Source organism: Syngnathoides biaculeatus, chromosome 12, assembly GCF_019802595.1.
Source record: "Syngnathoides biaculeatus isolate LvHL_M chromosome 12, ASM1980259v1, whole genome shotgun sequence".
In the NCBI taxonomy this organism is placed as follows: domain Eukaryota; kingdom Metazoa; phylum Chordata; class Actinopteri; order Syngnathiformes; family Syngnathidae; genus Syngnathoides; species Syngnathoides biaculeatus.
Window position 1 is genome coordinate 5,649,381 of NC_084651.1, and position 27,209 is coordinate 5,676,589.

At 44.9% G+C, this 27,209-nt stretch overlaps 1 protein-coding gene across 4 annotated transcripts in view; it reads right to left on the reverse strand.

Annotated features, from left to right (window-relative positions):
* Positions 1 to 27,209, reverse strand: part of LOC133509834 (cGMP-dependent protein kinase 1) — a 134,687-nt gene that overhangs the window by 10,725 nt on the left and 96,753 nt on the right. For all 4 annotated transcript variants that reach the window (XM_061837239.1, XM_061837238.1, XM_061837237.1 and 1 more), the window contains 4 exons: positions 20,551 to 20,628; positions 18,232 to 18,326; positions 4,400 to 4,465; positions 966 to 1,040 (listed from right to left, as the gene is read on the reverse strand). In XM_061837239.1, the coding sequence (XP_061693223.1) occupies positions 966 to 1,040; positions 4,400 to 4,465; positions 18,232 to 18,326; positions 20,551 to 20,628 (314 nt within the window). The remainder of the gene's footprint in view (positions 1 to 965; positions 1,041 to 4,399; positions 4,466 to 18,231; positions 18,327 to 20,550; positions 20,629 to 27,209) is intronic.

Genomic DNA, 27,209 nt, shown 5'->3' on the forward strand with positions numbered 1-27,209 from the left:
CTAAAAATATCGATAATTGTTTGTAGAAAAAGTGCAAAAATATTCGGCGCGCCTCTTCGTATGCAACAAGGTAGGATAAATATTCCTACTTACGAGGCGGCGTTAATCAAAAATAAAGTGTTATCTTTTCAAGGCAGCCCCTTCCATGTATGCCCAACTCATAGCTGAAGGTGTCTTATGACTTCTGTATCGAAATTCTCCTGTTTCCATGGTGACAGTAATAGAATCGCAGGTCGCCGCTTTCGTTTTCCTCTCTTTTCGACCATCTGTTGTCATGCAGCACACCTAAAGGTGCAGTTTATGCCTCATAGCAGCACGTTTGTTTTCGTTGTTGTTTTTTTTTTTTTTTTTTTTCAGATTGCCGATGAACGCAACCGGTCAAGCCGAACGCGCCGCACGCCCCGGTTTTCGCTCGGTTTCCCCCTCGAGCGTTCAACGGCAACTCTCGTTTGATTGTCACTTCAACTGCCGGACATTTATTGATGGGATTTTAACCAACTGGTTCAATAAAAAAAAAAAATAATAATCCTGGCATTTGTTGTAAATCCTCTGTGACTGCTGAATAAAACCCAATATAATATACAACAATACTCTTTTGGTTGTATATTGATATACAGTGAAGAAATTAAGTATTTGAACACCCTTCTGCAGTGCGTGCAATCCTGGTGAACAACTACAAGAAACGTTTGACCTCTGTAATTGCAAACAAAGGCTACTGTGCCAAATATTAACAGTGGTTTTCTCAGGTGTTCAAATACTTATTTGCAGCTGTATCACACAAAGAAATCATTAAAAAATAATCATACATTGTGATTTCTGGATGTTAGATGATCTATCTGACAGTGGACATGCACCTATGATGAAAATTTCAGACCCCTCCATGATTTCTAAGTGCGAGCACTTGCAATATAGCAGGGTGTTCAAATACTTATTTTCTTCACTATGTACATATAAACGTTTCTTACTTTGCTTTGGCATCAACATCTTCATGACCTTTGGTGGACACGTCTTCCAAGCCTCCAATCAGGTGCTTGAATGAGCTGCAATGATTGAAGAAGATGGCGTTAAAGTAGTTTGCCCAAATATGACGCAAAATCTGACCGCAAAATGTCCACGACGCCGGCTGGCAGTTCAAATAAAAAGTTCGTCGGGTGAGCGGATAAGTGGACGGCGTGACACGGAGATAATCGAAAGCGAGAGCGCCGGAGCTGGGAGTTGATGTTACTGGAAAAATTTTGCAACAAAGTTATGGCTTGAAATGACTTGGCGGTCGGACATATGAACCCCGGAACTTTGGAACCGCTTGAAACTTTCGACCAAAGATCTGATCTTGCTTTTCGCAAGGGCGAGTCAAAGTTTTTGTGGGTCCAATATTGAGGATGATGTTGAGTATTATCACGGTATAGTGTCTGTCTTCATGTGTTGCTGCACTGTTTGCGTTCCGATATCCCTTGCTAAGGGTTCGAACCACAGCCGGATTGATGCTAGTTTCGTGAGCCCATCTGGAGCATTTTGCACATCAGGATCAAGCCAATGGACTGGCGTTAAGTTATATGCTTCGGTTAAATACACTTCTTCTTTTTCTTTCGGCTTGTCCCGTTAGGGGTCGCCACAGTGCGTCATCTTTGGTTAAATTCACATTAACACACATTTAGCTATTTAGAATTGAACAAAGTTGTCAAATTTGAGTGTATATAAGTTCAGATAAATCGTGAATTGAGCGGCACGGTGGTTCAGCAGTTCTGAGGATCCGGCTTCGATCCCTGCCCCGCCTATGTGGAGTTTGCATGTTCTCCCCGTGCCTGCGTGGGTTTTCCTCCGGGCACTCCGGTTTCCTCCCACATACCAAAAACACGCGACATTCATTGGACACTCTAAATTGACCCTAGGTGTGATTATGATTGTGAGTGCGGCTGTTTGTCTCTATGTGCCCTGCGATTGGCTGGCAACCGGTTTAGGGTTGCCCGTCGACAGCTGGGATAGGCTCCGGCACTCCCCCCGACCCCCGTGAGGATAAGCGGCAAAGAAAATGGATGGATGGATAAATAGTGAATTGGTAGATTCTACCTGCATGTAGCCAACGCAATTAATAATTCTGGAGGTTTAATATAAAGTTTTATATGTCCTGCCCTATATTTTCACACATGAAGTCATATACGGAAGTGAACAGTAAAAAGTTACATATTTATAATGACACTGTATCTGCATCGTGAACATTAAATCAAGTGATCTGAGTAAAAACCCCCACATGGGGAATAATAGAGAAAGTCCAACCACCTTTTTTGAAAAACAAACAAATAAATAAATAACACTGTCCTAAATTGCACTTCTAGCTTGATTATTTCCATAAAAATATCACTTCATTTCTCTTCAAGAAATCAAAACAGCAAAAAAAAACCAAACAAACAAAAAAAAAAAACATCTGACGACAACACACTTCCACTCAGGTCTCATTAAGATGTCAAACCTTGGATTTAATAGATCTTCTGAGAGCATTCGGCTCCGATTTGTGGCGTTTGTCTCGCCGTTAAAGGCCCAGTGCTCATTTTCGTTCAGTGTGAGATGCCGATAACGCCGACGTGGATGGAGCCGTCTCTGCGGGTTACGCCAAAGACATCGGTCGCCCGACCCGTGCCGGGTGACGCTTTGGTTATCGCCCCAGTCGGCTCCGAGGAAGGCTCGTTTGAGCCGGCTACGCGCCGCAGCTGGGCCCTGGGTAAGACGATATCCCCCCCGGCGACCTGGCCCGCTTCGTTTATTCTTACCACAAGTCTTAACACTCCCCGGATAAAGTGTTCTCGGCCTTCTTTCAGGGTCAATAAACATGAGAAATATGGTTACGCGGCGTGGCAATCAAAACAGCAAACCGCCACCGCTGCTCCTTCTTTCTTTTTTTTTTTTTTTTTTTCCCCGTATTCTGAATTCTTCGACCTGTCCTCTTGGCACGGCTCCGCAAAGCAAAGCATTTCTTTTTTTTTTTTTTTTTTTTGGCATCTGGGAAAACATTTACATGCAAATGAGGCAAACGGAACACAAAAGCCGCGCAGCTCCGGTTGGCAGCAATTACAGCTGAAGCGCGGTTTTGGAGGGTGTTTTAAAAATGCGCATTTTTCAGGTGCCCGCCTGGTGCGCCGCCATCCTGTGGCACAGTGCTGGGTCGTGGCGGAACGTAGACCATGAATGTGTTGGGCCGCGATGCACTGCGCTCTGTTCCTGATCCTGCTCCCTGCTTTCACTGCAGCTCACAATATCATCTGCGAACATCGTAGTCCAAGGGGAATCCAGTCGAACCTCGTCTGTCAGCCTATCCATTACTCCCGCAAACAGGAAGGGGCTCAGCGCGGATCCCTGATGCACTCCCACCTCCACCTTAAATTCTTCTGACACACCTACAGCACATCTCACCGCTGTTCTGCTGCTCTGATACATGTCCTGTACTACGTAAGTTTCTTTCGGCTTGTCCCGTTAGGGGTCGCCACAGCGTGGCATCTCAGATGAACGCACATATTTGTTTGGCACAGTTTTTACGCCGGATATCCACCCTGACGCACTATTCTCACATATTTCTTGCGCATGCAGTACAGTACACCGTATTTTTACACCGTCAAAATCTTTAATCGCCTCATCATTATTATTACACATGAAATTTGTGAACTAGTTTTGGAATCTGATCTCAAGGTTAATGTTTTCATTTTTTTTTACTGATTTTTCTGATAACACAAAAATGCGAGCAATATCTCGTTATCATTTATGATCATTTGAAATTTGGGTAAAGATTTGGACGTTAACACGCATGAGTTTGCCTTCACGGGCCACATAAAATCATGTGGCAGGCCAGATCTGGCCCCCGGGCCTTGAGTTTGACACACATGAATTACAATCTTCAATCTACAATATACGGAACATCACGTGGCAAAAACTCCGAAAATGGTTTTGTTGCATAACAATAGGTTGAACCCAAACTTGCTAAAATTTTCGTTGTGGCTAGTTTCGCCAAGCAAAGGTGACAGTAAATATATGTATATCATTCATTTGTACCAATACCTTTATGATATTTGGTATATGAACAAAAATGAAGTCTAAACATGCGGTATTGTCATTTTTGTAGTGCTTAAAGACAGCTCTGAGACGAGGCCAGAATTTTGTGGACCGGCGTATCCCCAACGGGCAATCAGTCCGATCCAGTTGAAGTCTGGACACGGAGACGTCCCTATAGCCGGAAGAGAACTCGGCGATCCGTGTGTGAACGTAGTACTGAAAGTTAGCGGGACACTCTTCTTAAAAACCGAATGAGTTGGCGAAAAATGACCAGTCTTCTAAATATCTCCGTCCGCCACAAGTAAAACCGTCAAATAAAACAATCGTTGCTCGTTGTAGAAGCTGACGGATCGCTACTTACTCTCGATCAATGACGAGGCAGGTAACCGCTTCTGCTGCAATAACATTGGCAGTCCTGATGTCTTCCCTGTAAGGGGGAGAAAAAGTACAATTAGCCACAGTCCTTCGTGTAAGAAACCTTCACCTCGCATTTAAACGGCTCATCAGATGCACAAACTGGCATCGATCCGTAAATGGTGAACATTACACTTTTTCATATTTGAAGTCCAGTTCATCATCTGATTGACAGTCTTCGTCTGATGAGTTGCTCCAATCGCAAGAATCCTCTGAGTCTGTGTTCCAAGGATCCATGGTTAACAAGTTCCAAAGCCAGAGGTACAGGGGCGGGGGGGGGGAGTCCTCCGATAAAACCTCGACTTAAACCGCGCCGTGAAAAAGACAAGCAAAGTCTCGGTCTGACATCCCGTCAGGAGATTATTTGGATACTCGATGGGGGGGGTCAGCCCCACTCCGGTGCAACGCAGTCCATCACTCAGTGTCTCTGCTCAACTTGTGCCGACCTATTTAGATGATAGTTCATTTCAACCCCCTCGGACGTCTCCTCCCCTACCTCCCTACCTCCCCCCTACCGTGCTCACACGCGAACCCGCCCGACGCCGCCTTGCCCCGCGCATTCCCGTACTTGGCGAATAAAGGTCACAGCTGGCGGGTTTTGATCGGTGTCCGGAGGAGAGCCGAGAGAAGGGAGGACGTTCTCGGCATTAACAGTGAACTGATCGGGGGCTGCGTCTGACATGGACGACTTCATCCCGGTGCTTCGTTTCCTTTTTTAGACGAAAACGACGACGGTAATTAAATTTAGAAGCGAATCACTGTTAAAAGTCGTCACAAGTGGAACTTGGCACCACCGCTGCCTTCGAAGACGCTCAGTGAAACTCGGAATGAGTGTCGAGTTGTGCTTTTATTGCTAAGATCATAAACATAACGACAGCCATAATAATACGACTGCCGCTACTACTAAAATGAACTCGGGATGTGTTACACATGCGCGTGAGGTTATTATCATTTGACAGCTGAGGTTTTGCAGTTTTTGTACGCATATTATTCCCTTTCCGGTGAATACCAAGCCCTCTTCTGGGTCTCCGGGTCGGGGATGAGATCCTTCCCCAAATGGAGGAGTTCAAGTATCTTGGGGTCTTGTTCACAAGTGAGGGAAGAATGCAGCGGGAGATCGGCAGACGGATCGGTGCGGTGTCTGCAGTGATGCGGACTTTGTCCTCGCTGAGGACGCGTCAAAAGACGCCTTTAGCGTGCTTCACTGGAGGGACGGTGTTCATTTTGGTGATGAGTGGTGTCGTGGTTGCACCGACGCACTTTTTGGATCTAAGGCCAGTAAGCCCAACCTTGGTTTCACTTGGACCATGAAGAATTTTTCTCACGTGTTTGGCAGATCTTGGAGGGAATTATGAGCAGCCGGTGTTAGCACATGACCTTTGAAAAAAAAATGTCTCATGGGGAAAAGAAAGTCTGTTAGTGGAGCGATTCGCAGCAAAGTGTGAAGCGGCTGCGATGAGAATCAGCACCTCCAAATCCGAGACTATGGTCCTCAGTCGGAAAAGGGTGGCGTGCCCTCTCCAGGTCGGGGATGAGATCCTTCCCCAAGTGGAGGAGTAAGAATGGAGCGGGAGATCAACAGACGGATCGGTGCGCCGTCTGCAGTGATGCGGACTTTGTATCAGTCTGTTGTGGTGAAGAGGGAGCTAAGTCCAAAGCCGAAGCTCTCACTTTATCAGTCGATCTATGTTCCTGCCCTCAACTATGGGCATGAGCTGTAAGTTGTGACCGAAAGAACAAGATCCCGGATACAGGCGGCCGAAATGAGTTTCCTCCGCAGGGTGTCCGGGCTTTCCCTTAGGGTGAGAAGCTCGCTCATCCGGAAGGGGCTCAGTGTCGAGCCGCTACTCCTCCGCATCGAGAGAAGCCACATGAGCTGGCTGGGGCATCTGATCCGGATGCCTCCCGGACGCCTCCCGGTGAGGTGTTCCGGGCATGTCCCACCGGAAAGAGACGCCAGGGACGACCCAGGACTCTCGGCTGGCTTCATAATATTTAGTCCGGTCTGGCGCTCCAGATAGATTTCTCCTGGCTTTGCGCGAACGCCTGCTCTAAGAGTTAATAAATGCGGGAAACTGCAAAAAAAAAAAGCAGACTGCGTTGAGGCCAGAAATAAAAATTCAACTTCGCTTTTGTCAACTTTCTTTCAACATAACAGATGTGATTTGACACGACTGCAGTAAACATTCGCTCGACTTCACGCAAAAAAGGGGGGAAAAAAAACAACTTAAAAAAACGCATTCCCTCCTTTGCAACGAGAGAGAGAGAGCTCATTTTTAATTCATGCCACATATGTGCCAGGCAAGGACAAAGACAAAAAAGTTGCCCTTATGTGCTCGGCAGACGGCCTCATCAAAACGGAACGAAAATGCATTTCTTAAGATTTTAATGAAACTATGAAAAAAGAAAGAATTTTATTTTCATTTTAAAAGCTGAGATTGAAATTATCCACCCATGTTCTGGACCAAGCGTATGCTGACCCTTTCAAAAATTATGTATGTTGTAATATAGAAAGTTTTATTTATTTAAAACTATTTTTTTAATTTTGTGGAATTATTATCACTCGATAAAACAATATTTATTTTCATAAAATGTATTGTATTATCACTATTTCATTACGAATTTTAGAGACTAAAATGTAATTTTAAAAATGTAACAATGTGAAATATAATGTTTAATGTCTTTTTATTACAATTAGGATTATGATGATGCCCTCTGACAGTGCTTATTAAATATTTTCAGAACAGTATTTTACATAAGATGGCACGTTGGACAACTGGAAAGTGTTGGCCTCACTGTTCTGAGGTCCGGGATTGAACCCTGACCCCCCCGAGTGGAGTTTGCATGTTCTCCCCGTGCCTGCGTGTGTTTTCTCCGGGCACTCCGATTTCATCCCACATGCACCCATCCATTTTCTTTGCCGCTTATCCTCACGAGGGTAGCGGGGAGTGCTGGAGCCTATCCCAGTTGTCAACGGCCAGGAGGTGGGGTACAGCCTCAACTGGTTTCCAGTCAATCGCAGGGGACATGGAGACAAACAGTCGCACTCACAATCACACCTAGGGGCAATTTCGATGCGGGAGGAAACCAGGGTGACCGGAGAAAACCCACGCAGGCACGGGGAGAACATGCAAACTCCACACAGGCAGGGTCAGGATTGAACCCGGGTCCTCAGAGATGTGAGACCAATGCTTTACCAGCCGATCCACCGTTCCGCCATCCCAAAAAACATGCAACATTAATTGGACACTCTAAATTGCCCTGCGATTGGGTGTCAACCGGTTTAGGGTGTACCCCACCGCCTCCTGGCCTTCGACAACTGGGACGGGCTCCAGCACTCCCCGCGACTCTCATGAGGATAAGCGACGAAGAAAATGGATGGATATATATAAACTGTATGCATGTCTGGCTAATGACGTGTCATCAGCGTAAAATAACACCCCCAAAGGCTTTTTTTTCGTGTGAACGCTTACATAACGTCGCTTGAGTCCAAACCCCAAAGCAGAGGAGAGGACGCCTCATTTTGCTAACGATGCAAATACGTCAAGCCAAGGCCGAGCGTCATTTCGCTTCTCCTGCGCCAACGGGCGACGGATAATGACATCCGCGATCTGCTACACGAGCTCATTAGCGCCCCAAACGAGGAAGCACCCGGTGGTTGTGTCACTTACTCGCCACGGCGACGCCGCACAACGAGGCCCGGGGACGCACGTATCGAAATAACGGTTACATAAGTACGAATTTGACCGAAGTGACCTCGGGAGTTCGCAGCTCCTCGATCCAACCCGTCCCCCCCGGCGATTTTGGGGTGCCATTGCGTTGACGAGGCCCCGCCGCCGCATCTGTCATTTGCACACTTCGGGGGGGCTTAAGTCACCCGCTGAGCGCCCCCAAAATGGAGGGGGTGCTTTTTTAAATAGGCCGGAACGAACACGTCATCCGGGGTGTACCAACACTGTAATGTTCAGACGCTAAAAGCGGAGAAGAATGTTCTTTGGAGTGGCCGGCGGTGTTGGTTACCGACGGAGAGGGCAGGGATTAACCTGCTAATTCGACAGCGATCTGCCGTCCTGGGAAAAGGGTTATAAAAATAATATACAAGTACGGAGGCTCACCGTGGCCAAAAAGCAACATGAGCATGCAACAAGTGATTTTTAGTACCTGCCGCTGCCAAATTCTGGGAGCATTTTAGCAGCATGGAAAGGTAGCACAAACAATAATTCGGACATTTTAAGCTCCATCACAATTTGGTGTATTTGTTCAAATTATTAAACATGTCATAGTAGTCACATTCACGTGATTATGTTTGTTATCGAATACAATATATTTATAATTGATAATAAAATATACATTTATTGGAATAAATGAACCAATGGGCAAAAGAATTAAAAATGTCATAATTTATATTTTGCTAATTCACACACTACTCACGACTATGATCATCATCAATATGAGTACTACTACTAATAATAATAATAATAATAGTGGTAAGAAGAAAAAAAACATCATGTGCTACATCAAATAGAATTTGATGATGTAAAATAATTAACAATAAGGGGCGATTATTAAATACTAATTATATGAAATGCCACATTATTAGCAATATTACTATTATTTGTAGATATATTAGAAATCACAAAATCAAATAAAATGTTCATTATTATTATTATCATTATTATTATAACTGTAATGTTAGTAGTAACAATTGTGGTAATACAATTCAAAATATTGAATGAATTAAAAAATTAAAAAGACATGAGATGTGTAGAAATGGCACATTATTATGTTTTATTTTAAAAAAATTAACCCATAAATTTTATCTATATTGACATTCTGTTGTTTTTATTATTACAATTGTTGATTTGCGAGGAACCCATCCATCCTTCCATCCATCCATTTTCTTAGCCGCTTATCCTCACGAGAGTGCTGGAGCCCATCCCAGTTGCCAGCCAATCACAGGGCACATGGAGACAAACAGTCGCATTCACAATCACACCTAGGGACAATTTAGAGTGTCCAATTAATGTTGCATGTCTTTGGGATGTGGGAGGAAACCGGAGTACCCGGAGAAAAGCCACGCAGGCACGGGGAGAACATGCAAACTCCACACAGGCGGGTCTGGGATTGAAACCACATCTTCAGAACTGGGAGGCCAACGCTTTACCAGCTCATCCATCATGCCGCCGCATAATTTATAATTTGCTAATACATTTCTACGCTACTCACTAATATTATAATCAATGATAATAGTAATAATAATAAAATAAATACATAAATAGATAAATAAATACATAAATAAAGAACTGGATAAATAGATAAATGAATGAATAAATAAATAATAAATAAATAGAAATAATAATATTATTATTATAAGTAGCAAAAGAAGATGAAAATTAAATGTTCTAGAATATATAGAATTTAATGATATAAAAGAATTAACATTAGCAATATTACTATTATTTATACTATTACTATTATTTATAGATAATATATCAGAAATAACATTAAATAAAATGTGAATGTTATTATTAATAAATGTCAAGCTGTAATATTAGTAGTGGTGGTAATACAATATTTTCAATAAAAATATTGAAGGAATTAACATATTAAAAAGAAATAAGAGGTGTAGAAATGGCACGTTATTATGTTTTATTTGAAAAAAAAATCCTACACATATATATTAACTGTATTGCACTTTCCATTCTGTAGTTTTTATTATGACACTTGTTGATGCTCTTGAGAGTCAGTCGACAGTTTGCGAGGAACCGCATTTCAAAATGCGCATTATTCGGGGTTAAAAACGTCTCTCCGGGATTTCCTGGCTGGTCCGCTATTATTACAGAGCCCAAGAGGCGCCAGGTGGGTATTACATACTGTTGCTTTTCAGGGAAAATTGCGCAAGAAACTGCTGTGCTCTCTTCAAAGGCAGAATACTGCAGTAAAAGCCTCCGAAAGAACAAAATCTTCTCTGCCGTCCTTTTATTCCTCCCTCATGTCAAAAGTCAGGCGCGCAGATGACAGCTCCGTCCGGGGGGGTAGACGCTCGCGAGGATGTTGCGTATGTCGACTATTTGGCGCGCGAGCGTTGCCTGACTTGAAACGCCCGACGGAGTTAGCGGCTAACCTCGCTTCATCCTCCGGCCTCTTTCACCCGCCGCACTCGGAAAGTATAGTAAACCCCCCCCCCCCCAATCCCCCCCAAGGGAGACGCCAACGTGCTTTTCCTGTTCGCGTTCGGGTACGTTTCGGAATTATGAAAGCGGCAACGAGGGATTCGTCTTTGAAAAACGGCCTCGGGCGAGCTGCGGGTCTGGTGGAGAGCACGATGGTTCATACACGATTTGATTGGATTTCGATAAAAATGGAAATAAAGTGATGCCCCGCGATATCGTAGTAGTTGAACGACTATTCAATGACCTCGCTTGGAGTTACAAGCTCACTCTCCATTCAACCGCCTTCACTGCCTCGCCGACGGCCATAACTTATTGAACTCCGAGTCGCGTAAAATCCCAGCAGGAGGGAATTCTTTGCACTCCCGATCTCGTCCTGTGGATTTACCCGAGCATTCCCGACGTTCCGACTGTCTGTTTGTTATTGATTGAGTGAGTTGAGGAGTGGCGCAGCTCGAAGGGATGTGGGATGAAGCCTTGAGCAAAAACACTAGCTGGGTCGCTGTTCTTCGCAGGTCTTTAAGCATTTTCATAGCTCTTGACAGCACTATACACAGGTGCAATTACATTTAGAGTTGTGCTCCTTAAAGGGGAAATCCAGTGCTTTGCATGAACAGGGTATCCAATAGGTCATGTAATATGTACCCCATTTTGACAATGTGATGTTAAATCCTCTCTCATTTAATAATGTTTTGAGAAGATTATTTTTAAGCTAGGCTAAAGGCCTCTGCCACCACCGATGGCGGCCACAAGCTCCGGCGGCGGCCCGCGAGCCGAGCTTCGACGCCCGGTGAAGCCTTTAGCCGAGCTTCGATGGTGGCGGGGGCCTTTGGCCTAGCTTGGGCGTCCGGGGTTAACGGCCTCCGCCGCCTGGAAGTACGCCCGCGGGCCGCCGCCGGAGCTAGGCTAGGCTAAAGGCCTCCGCCACTATCGAAGCTCAGCTAAAGGCCTCCGCCACCTGGCTCGTCACACTCCACGTCATTCCTGTCCGAAGAACCGTCTGGGGCCGCTAGCCCGGAGCTCCCGGGCTTCTTTGTTTACGCACTTATGTCGCGCGTAGGCCTACGAGTAGTCAGATTCCGCGTCATGACGCCCGAAGAACCATCCGAATATTCAACATTAATTGCAGCCACAGGTTCAAATCTGTACGGAAGTATTCCCCCGTCTTCCCGATCGACCGATACTGGTATTTCTTCGTCAGATGAGGATAAATCCGAGAAATCAGCGCTGGGCATAAACGGTGTCCCACGTAATTCAGCGTTTGGAACGGCACAGTACACGTCACATACGCCTACGTAGATCATGTGACTCGCGAAAATGGCAGCGAACGTGAAAATTTGTCACTGTCGATAAAAATCTTCTCAAAACACTATTTAACGAGGATTTAACATCACATTGTCAAAATAGGGTAGATATTACGTGACCTATTGATACACTGTTCATGGAAAGAACTGGATTTCCCCTTTAAATGTAGTTTATGAGCTCGACTGGATGAACAGCCAAGTTCTCAGAGAACAGAGAAGATGGAGGGTGCTCGAAAAGTCACGATTCGCATCGTTTTTTTCTTTTTCGTTCCAGGTCATTTGGACAGACGTGAGGCCACTAGCAGCTGACAGCTTAGCCTTTGCAGTTTTTTTTTTTAAGCGTATCATTCCCTGGCTCAGACCTCCCCAATTGACATTGGAGTTTCAATGGCAAGGAGTTTTTCTTTCCCCAACTGCAGTCCGGTGCCAGTTTAATAAGTTTTTAAGGTCGGCGCACTGCTCCGACGTACAATTTACCGTGTCCCTGGCAAGTTTCTTGAAATACGCTCTGTTCTTGACAAACCACGCCGCAGAAGACCTGGAACTACCACCACTTAACGAAAACATTGAGGTCCCGGAGCAGGCATTGATGCAAATCCAAGGGAAAGTCTGCACTGGAACTCAGCATCGATACAAACTTGACACCAAACTTAGGAGAGTGATAAAACTTTACCAACACAGACTTCATCTTCCACTTGAAGATTCTGTTTGTTTTAAAAATCTTATTGTGTTGCCGATGTGAAGTGAAAATGAAAATAAAATGTCACACATTTGACAGAGAAATGTGTTGTTGACAAGCCCGCCGAATTTCCCCGAAGCATCACTGTTACGCGGACCAGCAAATGACAAAAAACCCAGCGAAGCTGTGAATTATCAGACGACGGCTAGCGAGCTCGGTAGCTCATTAGCTCGTAGGCGAGGGAATGCAACAAACAGTTGACTGTTCCTGAAACGCCGGCTGCGTGAGACTACCCACGGTCCACGCACGGAGTGAGGCTGTGAAAAATTAGATGGCACACAACGCCAGTCCACGAGCCCGCTGGAAGCTACTAGTTGCTAGCGGACTGTCTTAAACCTCAAGTTGTGGGGCTCGTTTTTAGCCCTACCCAAAAATTTCCCGCTCCACCTCAACAATTCACTACTAAATTGTTCTCTGCTGTTTTTCAGCACTTCTCTTCAAACATTTCAATTATTTAGAAACAAATCACTGAAATCTCTCCGCAGGGTCTTTAGCGCTAAAGTTTTCCCACACCTAATCTCGACAAATCTCCTCACGACAGACGTGCGCACTCATGTAAATAAATCTACACACAGTTCAGGGCGAGCTCTGGGCATGTTGTTGATGGACGCCCACCTCATCTCAAAAAGTTTACACCTCTCGACATATGTCGTTAGCGACGTCCAAACAGCCGTCGGGACCTATCAGGATGACATCCAAACAGCATTCCTGGCATTCTACAAGTAAGACCTTTCACGCAAAATATGTAACCTAATCATTGCGCGTCTTAAAAGCGTACACACACGTGTGTATATTACCACGCGCCATTAACGGGAGAAGTAGCTTTGATTTATTGACGTTCTCCTCGCAGATGAAAGGCCGACATCGCCGGTAAAGACGAGAGGAACCTTTTGGGGGCGTCGCGCTGTCGGCTTTCGTGCACAAACAGAGTTAACGCTCAAAGTTGAGTGGCGGCGGTGGGGGGTACTTGGCGGCTTTTCCGATCAAAAGCCCGTCTCGCGGTCGTCACCGCCGTCATTTATATTCGGGCGATCTGCAGCCGTCAAAGCTCGGCTGGCTCAAGATGGCGCAACAGACACGGGGGAGTGGGGGGGGCGGTGGCTCGGCACAAGGAGAGAGAATCGTAACGGCGTCCTTGTTGCGGCACGGAGGTGAAGTTGTGTGACTAAACAAAGGGTGAGATGAACTTTTCAGTGCGGACTGGCTTGAAATTGCTTTCTGGGAAAGCACTTCATATGTATTATGCATTAGTTGTGCAAGAACGCCATAACAACAACAATCCATTCCAGCCTAATTTAAAAAAAAAAACAACAAAAAACAAAAAATTGAACAGTTTTTGTCACCCTCCATCAACTGAATGGCCATTGTGCTGCTCCTACAGGTGTGCCCGCTTTCGCCACCTGGGGGCAGCATACATTTACCGAGATGTCTAACTCCTCTCTTAGCTCATCAGTACGGCACTTATAATAGTCGTTGTACACAGAATAAACGCATTTTACAAAAAATTTTTTAAAAAGCATTCCATATATCAGTGGCCCCCAACCTTTTTATAACGGACCGGTCAACGCTTTACTTGCTTTTGTTGATACTATAAATGGGTCACGGATCCATCCCTCGGCAGTTTGCGGGTCCTTTTTGGTTGGGAAGTAGCACTCGAACTTTTGTTTAATCGCAAAGACAGGTGATCGTGCACCAGCTGCGAGAATGAATGCGCTGCTGGGGGCAATAACTTTAATAACTTTCTTTTCTTGGAAGTTGTAGGCTCTTCTTTTCTCTCTTCACTGAGCCTTTTTCCCTTCCAAAGGAATTTTTTTTTTTACTCATTTTTCTTGGTTGCAGGGGTAAGTTTTGGCGCTGAAGTGACCGAGATGTAACCAAGAGAATCCGGTCATTTTTCAAAATAAAAGATTGTTCATAGTTGGATAATGAGTACAACGGAACCTATTGATTATTTCGTTGGTGGCCCAGTACCAATTGATCCACGGACCGCCCGGGGTTGGGGACCACTGCCATACACTACACTATTTGTATGTGGCGCATGACTCATGGGTATTACTTGAAAGAAAAGACAGAAAAAAACGAGGCACAATAAAAAAAAAACCCCAATGAGATTTACTTGGTTGTTAACGTTTACACTTGGTGGGTGGGGAGGCACACCAGGGACTCAATTGATTTATTAAAACCATTAAAAAAGTCAATATTCCACAATATGTCCCTTTTAGACCTCGATTCTAACATTTTAGAGCTGATTGGACAACGCCAATACGATTGTAACAGTTTCATCAAATTGCATGCGACTATGTTAAAAAAAAAAAAAAGGCAGCTGTGGAAAAGATCATTATGTAAGATGTCATCTCTGCGAAGTACGATGTCGTCTGATGTATATATATATATATATATATATTTTTTTTTTAATGGCGGCACAGATGCCGGATCTGCTGACAAAAGCGTACGCTGACGTCGTTGACGTCGCTTGTTTGTTCGGATTCCAATTCGGAGCGATCATCCGAAGACGCGACCTATCCTTGTCACGCAATATCGTGCGTGTCATCTTTCATACCGTACGGTCATTAATCAGCGACATATGGCCGAAGTCGGCCCACCGGGACCTTACCAGCTGTCGCGTGTGTGTCGGGGTAACCGAGGGGGTTAATTTCCTGTTGGAAATACTCTACGGTGGTGAATTCTAGTCTGATTATGTGATAAAGTATCATTTTTTACATGAATTATTAATTATAAATCTTTGAAACACCTGAAGACCCCCCCCCCAGCCGAGTGACACCAATGATGACCACTTTTTCAGTAATTATTAATCTGCCACAATAACACATGTGTGATTCCTTGCTAATCCTTGCTAATGTTTACTTCTTTACCTTTCGGTAACTTCTCAAAGGAGCAATCAGTGATAAGATTAATTTTTCAAAGCAGGAGTGCCAACCATATGTTGCTTTTATATACATTCAGAACCAAAAGTGAGACCAATCTGGGTCATAAAAATGACGATTTTAAAGCAGCTAGCTGAAGATCATTAACGCGGTTAAGTACACACGTCGGAATATGACACAGAGGACAAAGCGGTGCAAACCGTCCTGGCTTTTGAAACTGAATTATCTTTATTGGGTTTTTTTTTTTTTCTGGGGGGGGGGGGTTGGGGGACATTATGACTAAAAATGTTACTATTTCGCTACTTTTTTCTCGCCGACTTCACGGCGCAATCAATGAAGTGTCGTTCACAAGACGCTAACGCTGTTAGCTCACTTAAGGGCGCATTGCATTATCTATGTTTCCCGCGGCATTTCATCACCACGTCGTAGAAATACACTTGGCCATCAATGCAGCGGCGTGCCGCGTGACAGTAATAAAAAGTAAATATTGTACAGTTCCGTGCATCTCATCTTAGTGAACAATATTACAACAGTAACCTACTGTGGAGTTCCCCCAATACATCTCGGCGCATTTTTTTGCCATCCCTGCTATAGTGTGATCATTTTTAATAAAATGTAAATTTTCCACATGATCTCACCTTCATCGTGATTATTTGAGGACCACTTGAGCCTCTTTTAGCAGAAACATGACTGACCACAAGATGGCAACCTCCTCTTTTCGCATCTGCCCAATTATGCCTCACTCCTTTCACAAATTTTCTTCTCCATCCCTCTCTCCCTTTTAGTTTCAACTGAACTCTCCCGGGAAGGCAAAAAAAAAAAAAAAAAGCAGCGGCCGAATTAAAAATAGCTTACAGGGCTACCGGTCGTCCGCGCCAGACGACAGAGGAAATATTTTATTTATTGTGCTTAAGTGTTCTTGAAGACAAAAGTGTTTGCGATATGAGTCAGAGTGTTTGCAGTAGCCGCGGATATCTTGAGGCTCCAAATAGACACAATCTGGCTCTTTGCTCCCCTCGTTGACATTTCTGTACATTCTAGTTATTGACCATCCGGTAAAATATTTCAAAGTAATTATACAGTAAACGTGTTGCTGGAAAGTTGCTGTAATTCAACTTTAAAGGTCCACTGTCATGAAATGCATGATTTTTAGTATGTTAATAATGGAAAAAAAAAACGGCTGCCGGAATGGACCCAGACGTTTTTTTCACCACAAAATATGATTTTGACATATATGGCTTTTTGTAACTCCCGCCATGAAAATCATTTCGAGGGATTTGTTTTTGGGAAGAAGCAGGAAGTGACATACAGGGCAGTAGCGCACTCAAGCGGTCTCGTATGTTTCTACTAGTTTTACCTGCTGGAATGTAGCTCGTTGTTCCTTCGTGTTAGCCAAAATCCAAGCTCGTTGCATTGCAGGATATTGCTCAAACACTCGTGAGGATGCATTTGCTCTTCATACTTTTCCAAAAGATCCGGTTCGTCGGGAAAAATGGATTGCACGGGTGCAAAGGACGAGAGCTTCGTGGGTTCCAAATGACAGGTAGGTGTGTACAGAGCTATTATAAAAAAATAATAGTTTGGGGGGGGAGTAATCCTTCTTTCAGCGAGCGACGACAACGCTCACGGTGCCGCCGTGGTGGCTCGTCACAGCGCTATTGGGGTGGTTCGTCGTAGCTTTACGCCGTTGTCGTCGCTCGCGGCTGTGTATGCTACATACTGTCATACGTACTGTCGGGGAGTCGGTTGTTATACAGGTACTAAAAAAAACAATTGTTGGGGGGAGGGGCGTAGTCCTAATCCTTGTCCGCCGGGGTAGCTTGTCGCGGCACGGGCCGCGGTGGCTCATCTCCGCCGCGGAAGTGGATCGGACGGGGAGGCGGTTTGGCCGCGGCGTTGTCGTCGTTCGCGGGCGGCATTGTTTTTATCACCGCTGCGCGGAAGTGGATCGGGGGGGGGGGTGGTTTGGCCGTGATCCGCATATCATCTAAATATGGCTCGAAATATGACACTTCTACTCGATTGTGAGATGTTCTCTTCTTCGAAAAGAGCTTCCGTGTCAGAAGGGACATGTCCCACAGTCGGCAGCACAGCGGGTTGTCCCAGTGTGACATCACGGGCAGAAGACGCAGCCAATATGGCGACCACTTGAACGTCGAATGACACTTCCGCAACTTTGCGCACCGATGATGCTCATATTTACTTTTTCGTATAGACATTGAAGTGAATAATATTATATGCATTACAATATTTTAGAATGTTTATAGGAATGACTTCTTCATAATTTGTCATAGTGAGAAAATCTTAAATGATTAATTCAAACACATTTGAAATGCTCATCCACTCGCATGGCACTTTTATTTCGGTGACGTTTCTATTTGGTGGTGTGCCGTGGGATGTTTACCTAAGTAAAAGACGTGCCTCGGCGCCCCGCACGCCGCGTTTGAATATACTCGCACCTGTCAAGCGGAGTGAGCATCGGCAGCAACGACAAAAAAAAATAATACAAATAAAAAGAAGAAGGACACCATAAGAGACGGGCGGAAGATGGATAGCAAATTAGAGAGGATAAATGCAGGATGTGCGAGGCAATGGGAGAGAAAGCAGCTGACAGTGATGGAAATAGAAACGGAGCGAAGATCCAAACGGGAAGAGGCGGCCGTCATTGGGCATCGACGTACCCTTGCAGCGCCTTCTCCCCGAACCAGTCTCCCTTCCCCAGGCTGCGCAGGTAGACGGGTTCTCCGTTGGGCGAGTCCTCCCGGGTCACGTTAACCTGGCGAGACAAATGAGCCGAGCTGTCACGCTCGTCCATCGATCCGAACGGACCGACGGCGCCACCTCGGTGGTGAGCCGTGGCCGCTGATCACTTCATTAGCGGCGTGACAAGTGAGCGATGGCCGCCGTGGACTTCTGGAACTTGACCCGTCAGAAGGGGACGGCGCTGAAATAGTCCATAAATGCGATCAGGTATCAAACTCATTTTTGTCTCGGGCCACGCGAGGGTCATCGCGACTGTGAAACCTTTCCGAAGTAAAATTGTCATCCATCCATCCATTTTTCTTTGCCGCTTATCCTCACAAGGGTGGCGGGGAGTGCCGGAGCCAATCCCACCTGTCGTCAACGGGCAGGAGGCATGGTTACAACCTGAACTGGTCGCCAGCCAATCGCAGGGCACATGGAGACAAACAGCCGCACTCACAATCACACCTTGGGGCAATTTAGAGTGTCCAATTAATGTCGCATGTTTTTTGGGATGTGGGAGGAAACCGGAGTGCTCGGAGAAAAGCCACGCAGGCATGGGGAGAACATGCAAACTCCACAGAGGCGGGTCCAGGATTGAACCCAAGACCTCAGAACTGTGAGGCCAATGCTTTACCAGCTGAGCTCCACCTTGCCGCCGTAAATTGTAACCACTTCATCAAATTATTACATACGCACAACAAATTGATGGATAACTAGTTTGGAAATTTGAAAAAATTGGTTCAACTATTGTTCTAGTAGGGCAGCATGGTGGATCGGCTGGAAAGCGTTGGCCTCAGAGTTCGATCCCGATTGCATGTCCTCCCCGTGCCTGTGTGGGTTTTCTCCGGGCACTCCGATTTCCCCCCCTCATCCCAAAAAACATTCAACATTAATTGGACGCTCTAAATTGCCCCTAGGTGTGATTGTGAGCGCAATTGCCTGTTTGTCTCCATGTGCCCTGCGATTGGCTGGCAACCAGTTCAGTGTGTACCCCGCCTCCGGCCCGATGACAGCTGGGATAGGCTCCAGCACTCCCCGCGACCCTCATGAGGATAAACGGCTAAGAAAGTGGATGGGTGGATGGATGGATGGATGGATGGATGGATTATTATCAGTATGTTTGTACTCTCTGCATTGACACTCTAGATTTGGCTTCGCGGGCCACATAAAATCATGTGGCGGGCCGGATCTGGCCCCCGGGCCTTGAGTTTGACACCTGTGCTCTAAATTCCCCCTCGGTGTGAATAGTTGTGAGTGCGACTGTTGTCTGTCTCAATGTGCCCTGCGATTGGCTGGCAACCAGTTCAGCGTGTACCCCGCCTCCGGCCCATTGACAGCTGGGACAGGCTCCAGCACTCCCCACAACCCTCGTGAGCATAAGCAGCTAAGAAAAATGGATGGATGGATGGATGGATGGATGGATGGATAAGATTATTGCAAGCCCTTTTCAACATTAGACACAGTTCAAAAATGAACACTGTGTTTAAATACGGGAAATTTAAAAAAAACTGTACTTAAATGATGATTCAAATAATTGCATTATTACATAGTACATCAAAGATGCTTCCGGTCTATTGATGGCTAATCTTTATCGATCCATAGTAAAAATGTCTTCTTGCTTCGAAACGGCAAAATAATCCCCGAAGGTTCGAAGCGGATTGGTTTTCAAATGAAAATCGGTAAATCAATGAAATCACGCAACGTAGCAATTTCACCTTTGATCCCATCGACCGGCCGTCATGACGAGGATGTCGATCAAAATGATTGTGCCCGTCTGGGAAAATAATCGCCGAATGTTTGAATTTTAATGGAAAATCGTGACGGGTTGACAGCTTGGCCTGCGCAAATCATTCAAAATCGATAAAGTTCTCGGTCTGTCGCAAAATAATGGAACAGCTTGAGAATTCTGACCACGAGACACCGATTGGTCCTTTCAGACAAGTTACACGCCAGACTTTTTTTTTTTTTTTTTTTTCGGTCCGATAGCGCTCAAAATCAATTCTCGCTATCAATCCGAGCTTGTGTGTGCAGAGCGTTTCGTGATCACTCTCCCACCCCCACCGTCCCATTTGTATTTTCACTCGGGCGTCTTTTGTGCCATCGTGGCGAACCCCCGACAACAATCATGGCGACAACAATAACGCCGAGAGACGAGTCGGCGCGCAAGCTACGAGCGATGATTGTGACATTTTCCCTGTTTTCGCGGGACCCGCGGAAGCGGATCCGTCCGGCTATCCCGCGAGACGCGGTCTCACCTTTCCTTTGCTGATGATGAAGAAGGTGTCCCCTCTTGCCCCCTGCCTGATGATGTACTCGCCGTCCTCGTAATGGGTCTGACGGGATAAAAAAAAAAAAAAAAAAAAAAGAAGTACAGACTTTCAGGCTTATGTCGTCGTACTGCTTTCTTCCCTCGACGCAAACTTCGCCGTTTACGAGGCTCAAATGGGGGACATAAAACAAGGAGAGGGCGGTTTTATTTCTTGTTTGGACCGCAAATTGATGCACCCCTCCAGGACTTCAATTACGCTTGCAATTATCGCTGTTGTTCTTAATCGTGCCAGTTTAAGAGCATCGACAGTGTAGTCTCGTGTCCTCGTGATTCATTTTTGTTGACTATTTGATATCAGATTTTCAACTAAAATTGGCCACTGACCTACCAAAGTTTCTGGGTTTTCAGTTGTAACCTTAGTTCCTTATATTATAATTATTTATATTACATTGGTTGCTAAACTGTCGCGGTCATACAATTTAAAGGTCGACTGACACCAAAAGCATGATTTTTAGTATGTTTTTAATAATAATTTTTAAAAAGTCAGCAAGAATGAACCCATGCGTATTTTCACCACACAACACGATTTTGACATATGTGTTTTTTTGTTGTTTTTGTTTTGGACAAAAAGCAGGAAGTGACATTATCAGCAGGAGCCGATTCAAGCCCGGTTCGTCGTGAAAAATGGATTGCAGGACAGGTAGGTGTGTATAGAACTATTAAAAAAAATAGTTTGGTGGGGGGGACGTAATTCTTTCAGCGAGCGACGATAATGCACTACATACTCTCATCCATACTGTCGGGGAGTCTGCTGTTAGTTAGAAGTGATCCGCATATCATCTAAATATGGCTCGAAAGGATCGGGTGATATTGCCCCCGGTCACTCTTCTTCCAATTGAGCTTCCGTGTCAGAAAAATCCCAAAATCTCGGCTGTTCAGGTGTGCCGCTCCGTGTTTTCAACGGCGACTGTACTAATGTGACGTCTGCTGATGACGTTGCAGGCAATACGGCGACCGCTTGGATGTCGAATGAGACTTCCGCAATTTTGCGCATGATGACGCGCTCTCCGCTCTTATTCATTTTTTCGTATAGACTTTGAAGTGAATAATGTTATATATGTATTTTTCATTACAATATCTATTTTAGAATGTTGATCGGCGTGACAGTGGGCCTTTAAGGTCACATTTCAACATCTAGCAGGTGCAAAAATAAGCTAATTAACATTCATACCAAAACAAAGTGCAATCTCGGACTTAACGTTAGCTTTTACATTATGATACTGTGTGTTGTTCGACCAGTGGTTCCCAAAGTGAGGTCCGCGGACCCCCAGGGGGTGAAAAAGGTCTTTTCAGGAGGTCCGTGATGTGAAGACGAAAAACCGAAATCGTCTGGAAGCTAATCATGATGTGAGAATTGCCCTTTCCAGTGTTGAACCACGTTTTGCTTTATTGTGCAAAAATAAAAAGCAAGAGCACGTGAGCCACTAAAAATTGAGGATTTCTTTGTACCAGAATGGCATAGCTGTGTCCAGCATTACATTATTGGCGAAAGTTGAGGTTGGGGGTCCGGGCCCAGGTTGACTTTGGGAACCAATGCCTTAAGACTCATGGGCAGCAATAAAAATATATTTTTTTTTTGTGCAATTTGGCCTTTGGTCTACAAGCAAACTGCATTTTAAAGTCAATGAAAATTGAGTTTGGGGAAAATCGAGTTTTCAGGCTCGATGTCCACCCAGGAACTGATATTTATCGACTCGATTGTTCCTCGCTCCAAAATCATATTTGACAAGACCAATCTTCTTCTTCTTCTTCTTTTCCTTTCGGCTTGTCCCGTTAGGGGTCGCCACAGCGTGTCATCTTTTGCCATCTTAGCCTATCTCCTGCATCTTCCTCTCGAACCCCAACTGCCCTCATGTCTTCCCTCACCACATCCATAAACCTTCTCTTTGGTCTTCCTCTCGCCCTTTTGCCTGGGAGCTCCATCCTCAGCATCCTTCTACCAATGTACTCACTCTCTCGCCTCTGGACATGTCCAAATCATCGAAGTCTTCTTCTCTCTCTAACCTTGTCTTCTAAACATCCAACTTTGGCTGTCCCTCTAATGAGCTCATTTCTTATCCTATCCAACCTGCTCACTCCGAGCGAGAACCTCAACATCTTCATTTCTGCCACCTCCAGTTCAGATTCCTGTTGTTTCTTCAGTGCCACTGTCTCTAATCCGTACATCATGGCCGGCCTCACCACTGTTTTGTAAACTTTGCCCTTCATCCTAGCAGACACTCTTCTGTCACATAACACACCAGACACCTTTCGCCAGCTGTTCCAACCTGCTTGGACCCGTTTCTTCACTTCCTGACCACACTCTCCATTGCTCTGTATTGTTGACCCCAAGTATTTGAAGTCGTCCACCCTCGCTATCTCTTCTCCCTGTAGCCTCACTCTTCCCCCTCTACTTTTCTCATTCACGCACATATATTCTGTTTTACTTCGGCTAATCTTCATTCCTCTCCTTTCCAGTGCATGTCTCCATCTTTCCAATTGTTCCTCTGCGTGCTCCCTGCTTTCACTGCATATGACAATATCATCTGCGAACATCATGGTCCAAGGGGATTCCAGTCTAACCTCATCTGTCAGCCTATCCATTACCACTGCAAACAGGAAGGGGCTCAGAGCTGATCCCTGATGCAGTCCCACCTCCACCTTAAATTCCTCTGTCACACCTAAGCCACACCTCACCATTGTTCTGCTGCCATCATACATGTCCTGTACTATTTTAACATACTTCTCTGCCACACCAGACTTACGCATGCAGTACCACAGTTCCTCTCTTGGTACTCTGTCATAGGCTTTCTCTAGATCCACAAAGACACAATGTAGCTCCTTCTGACCTTCTCTGTACTTTTCCACGAGCATCCTCAAGGCAAATGATGCATTTGTGGTACTCTTTCTAGGCATGAAACCATACTGTTGCTCGCAGATACTTACTTCTGTCCTGAGTCTAGCCTCCACTACTCTTTCCCAGAACTTCATTGTGTGGCTCATCAACTTTATTCCTCTATAGTTCCCACAGCTCTGAACATCCCCTTTGTTCTTAAAAATGGGAACTAGAACACTTTTCCTCCATTCTTCAGGCATCTTTTCGCCCGCTAGTATTCTGTTGAATAAGTTGGTCAAAAACTCCACAGCCATCTCTCCAAATTGCTTCCATACCTCTACCGGTATGTCATCAGGACCAACTGCCCTTCCATTTTTCATCCTTTGTAGTGCCTTTCTGACTTCCCCCTTAGTAATCATTTCCACTTCCTGGTCCTTCACTCTTGCCTCTTCAACTCTTCCTTCTCTCTCATTTTCTTCATTCATCAACTTCTCAAAGTATTCTTTCCATCTATTTAGTACACTACCGGCACCAGTCAACACATTTCCATCTCTATCCTTAATCACCCTTACCTGCTGCACATCCTTCCCATCTCTATCCCTCTGTCTGGCCAACCTGTAGAGATCCTTTTCTCCTTCTTTCGTGTCCAACCTGGTGTACATGTCTTCATATGCCTCTTGTTTAGCCTTTGCCACCTCTACCTTTGCCCTACGTCGCATCTCGATGTACTCCTTTCGCCTCTCCTCAGTCCTCTCAGTATCCCACTTCTTCTTCGCTAATCTCTTTCCTTGTATGACTCCCTGTATTATGGGGTTCCACCACCAAGTCTCCTTCTCCCCTTTCCTACCAGATGACACACCAAGTACTCTCCTGCCTGTCTCTCTGATCACCTTGGCTGTCGTCGTCCAGTCTTCCGGGAGCTTCGGTTGTCCATCGAGAGCCTGTCTCACCTCTTTCCGGAAGGCCGCACGACATTCTTCCTTTCTCAGCTTCCACCACATGGTTCTCTGCTCTACCTTTGTCTTCTTAATCTTCCTACCCACCACCAGAATCATCCTACATACTACCATCCTATGCTGTCGAGCTACACTCTCCCCTACCACTACTTTACAGTCAGTAACCTCCTTCAGATTACATCGTCTGCACAAAATATAATCTACCTGCGTGGTTCTACCTCCGCTCTTGTAGGTCACTATATGTTCCTCCCTCTTCTGGAAATAAGTATTCACTACAGCCATCTCCATCCTTTTTGCAAAGTCCACCACCATCTGCCCTTCAAAGTTCCTTTCCTGGATGCCGTACTTACCCATCACTTCTTCATCGCCCCTGTTTCCTTTACCAATATGTCCATTACAATCTGCACCAATCACAACTCTCTCGCTGTCTGGGATGCTCAGAACTACTTCATCTAGTTCCTTCCAGAGTTTCTCTTTCAACTCTAGGTCACATCCTACCTGTGGTGCATAGCCGCTAACCACATTATACATAACACCCTCAATTTCAAATTTTAGTCTCATCACTCGATCTGATACTCTTTTTACCTCCAAGACATTCTTAGCCAGCTCTTCCTTTAAAATAACCCCTACTCCATTTCTCTTCCCATCTACTCCGTGGTAGAATAATTTAAACCCTGCTCCCAAACTTCTAGCCTTACTACCTTTCCACCTGCTCTCTTGGATGCACAGAATATCAACCTTTCTCCTAATCATCATGTCAACCAACTCCTGTGCTTTTCCTGTCATAGTCCCAACATTCAAAGTCCCTACACTCAGTTGTAGGCTCTGTGCATTCCTCTTTTTCTTCTGACGCTGGATCCGGTTTCCTCCTCTTCTTTGTCTTCGACCCACAGTAGCTGAATTTCCACCGACGCCCTGTAGGTTAGCAGTGCCGGGGGCGGGCGTTGTTAACCCGGGCCACGACCGATCCGGTATGGGATTCTTTAGATGAACGCTCATATTTGTTTGGCACAGTTTTTACGCCGGATGCCCTTCCTGACGCAACCCTCTGCATTTATCCGGGCTTGGGACCGGCCTACAGATTGCACTGGTTTGTGCCCCCATAGGGCTGCATTTGACAAGACCAATGACTTAAAAAAAACAAACAAACAAAAACACATTTAAAAGCTGTCAAGGGTAACGAGATGAGGCCATACTGGAATGGAAAACTAAGGCCGAAAATCCTCGACAGGTCAGTCTAAAAAATGCAAGTTGCAAGTAACAACGAAAGGTGACAAAAAAGTTCAGGCCAAATTATCGAAAATCTTTCAGGAAAATCGACAGCAGACTATCAATGAGCTCATTAGTTGGCGAGGGGAATTCGCCGTGTTTCTTTATCGCCTCCACAAGCAAAGCTGAACGTGTCGGTGTGGACGTCGTAGCTGCCTATCGAACGTCCTTTTTATTCACGACACCGTTGGTGAATTCGGCTTGAACAAAAAGATGACGTAGGAGACGGATTTCACCCAGAATGTGACCGCGCCGGATACTTTACATCAGGGGTGTCAAGCTCTTTTCTATCGCGGGCCACATTGTAGTTAAGGTTTTTGTTTCTGACTTAAACCAACCCATCATTATTTACACATTAAAATTGATCAACTAGTTTTGGAATCAGAAATCAAGGATAGTGTGTTTTTCAACTGTTGATGTTTGGTAGCACAAAAATTGTCATCATTTATGATATGACAATTTGAAATTTTGGTCCAGATTTTAACGAAAATGATGGAAGCTGATACACGTGATTTGCCTTCACGGGCCACATCCGGACCCCGGGCCTCGCGTTTGACACCTGTGCTTTATATGAATTGAAAGACAAGGGGGATGGAGGTGGAATAAAAAAGGGAACATATTAATATTCTTTGTTGCGCTGATGGTGAAAGATGGAAATCAGCGTGCACTTTTTGCAAATGCACTACATTTGCGAGATGGATTCATTTCCTGCTCGGGCTCATGCGAAAGGTTTCCCTTTGTTGACTTAATGGCTCGTGAAATCAGTTTTGTCTCTGTAAATAAAAATGTAACGTTGCGTTTACATCGGGGGTGGGAAAGTTACGGTCCACGGGCCGCACAGGGGCCGCTCCGATCTTGAATCCTGCTCACAAAGCGTTGCTGTCATCTGGATTTGGCTAGCTCAAGATTGGCGATGTAGCCAAATGCTAACAACGCGGTGATCTCCGGGGGTCACCAAAATAAAAAAAATATATAGAATTCTATGAAAACTAATAATTATTATCAACTTCAAAATATGAAGAAATGCTCACCGCCCATACGAGTGATGAAATAGTTTGCTGCATTTGTTATTCGTTGTCGGGCTTGGCAAAGTTTTTTTCTGTTTTTAAAATCAAAATCCTGCAGTTAAATTGCAATTTACTGTTTGCTTGGTTTATGTTAGGTTTTTTTTTTTTTTTTTTGCATTTGCTCATCAACATTCCACGCTAATGTCAACAAAGTTGTATTTCATGTACTATACATACAATGAAAAATATATTGTGTAAAAATGTGCATTGTAGACAACATGTATCTATTTCCTGTGGTTGTATTTCAGATTAAAATAATTAAACGTAAAATCTCATTCTATATTTGAAATGGGGTAACAGGTTTTCTGAGGAGTGAAACAGCCCTTTTCGACTTCTTTTATGAGCATATGTAAATTGTCAATTTAGTAATTACAGTAATAAATGCAATTTATAAACCACTTTTTTTTCCCCTCATAGTTCATTATGCTGTCCAATTATAATTATAGTGAAGCCCGGATCTTCGCAGCGGGAGAGTGGC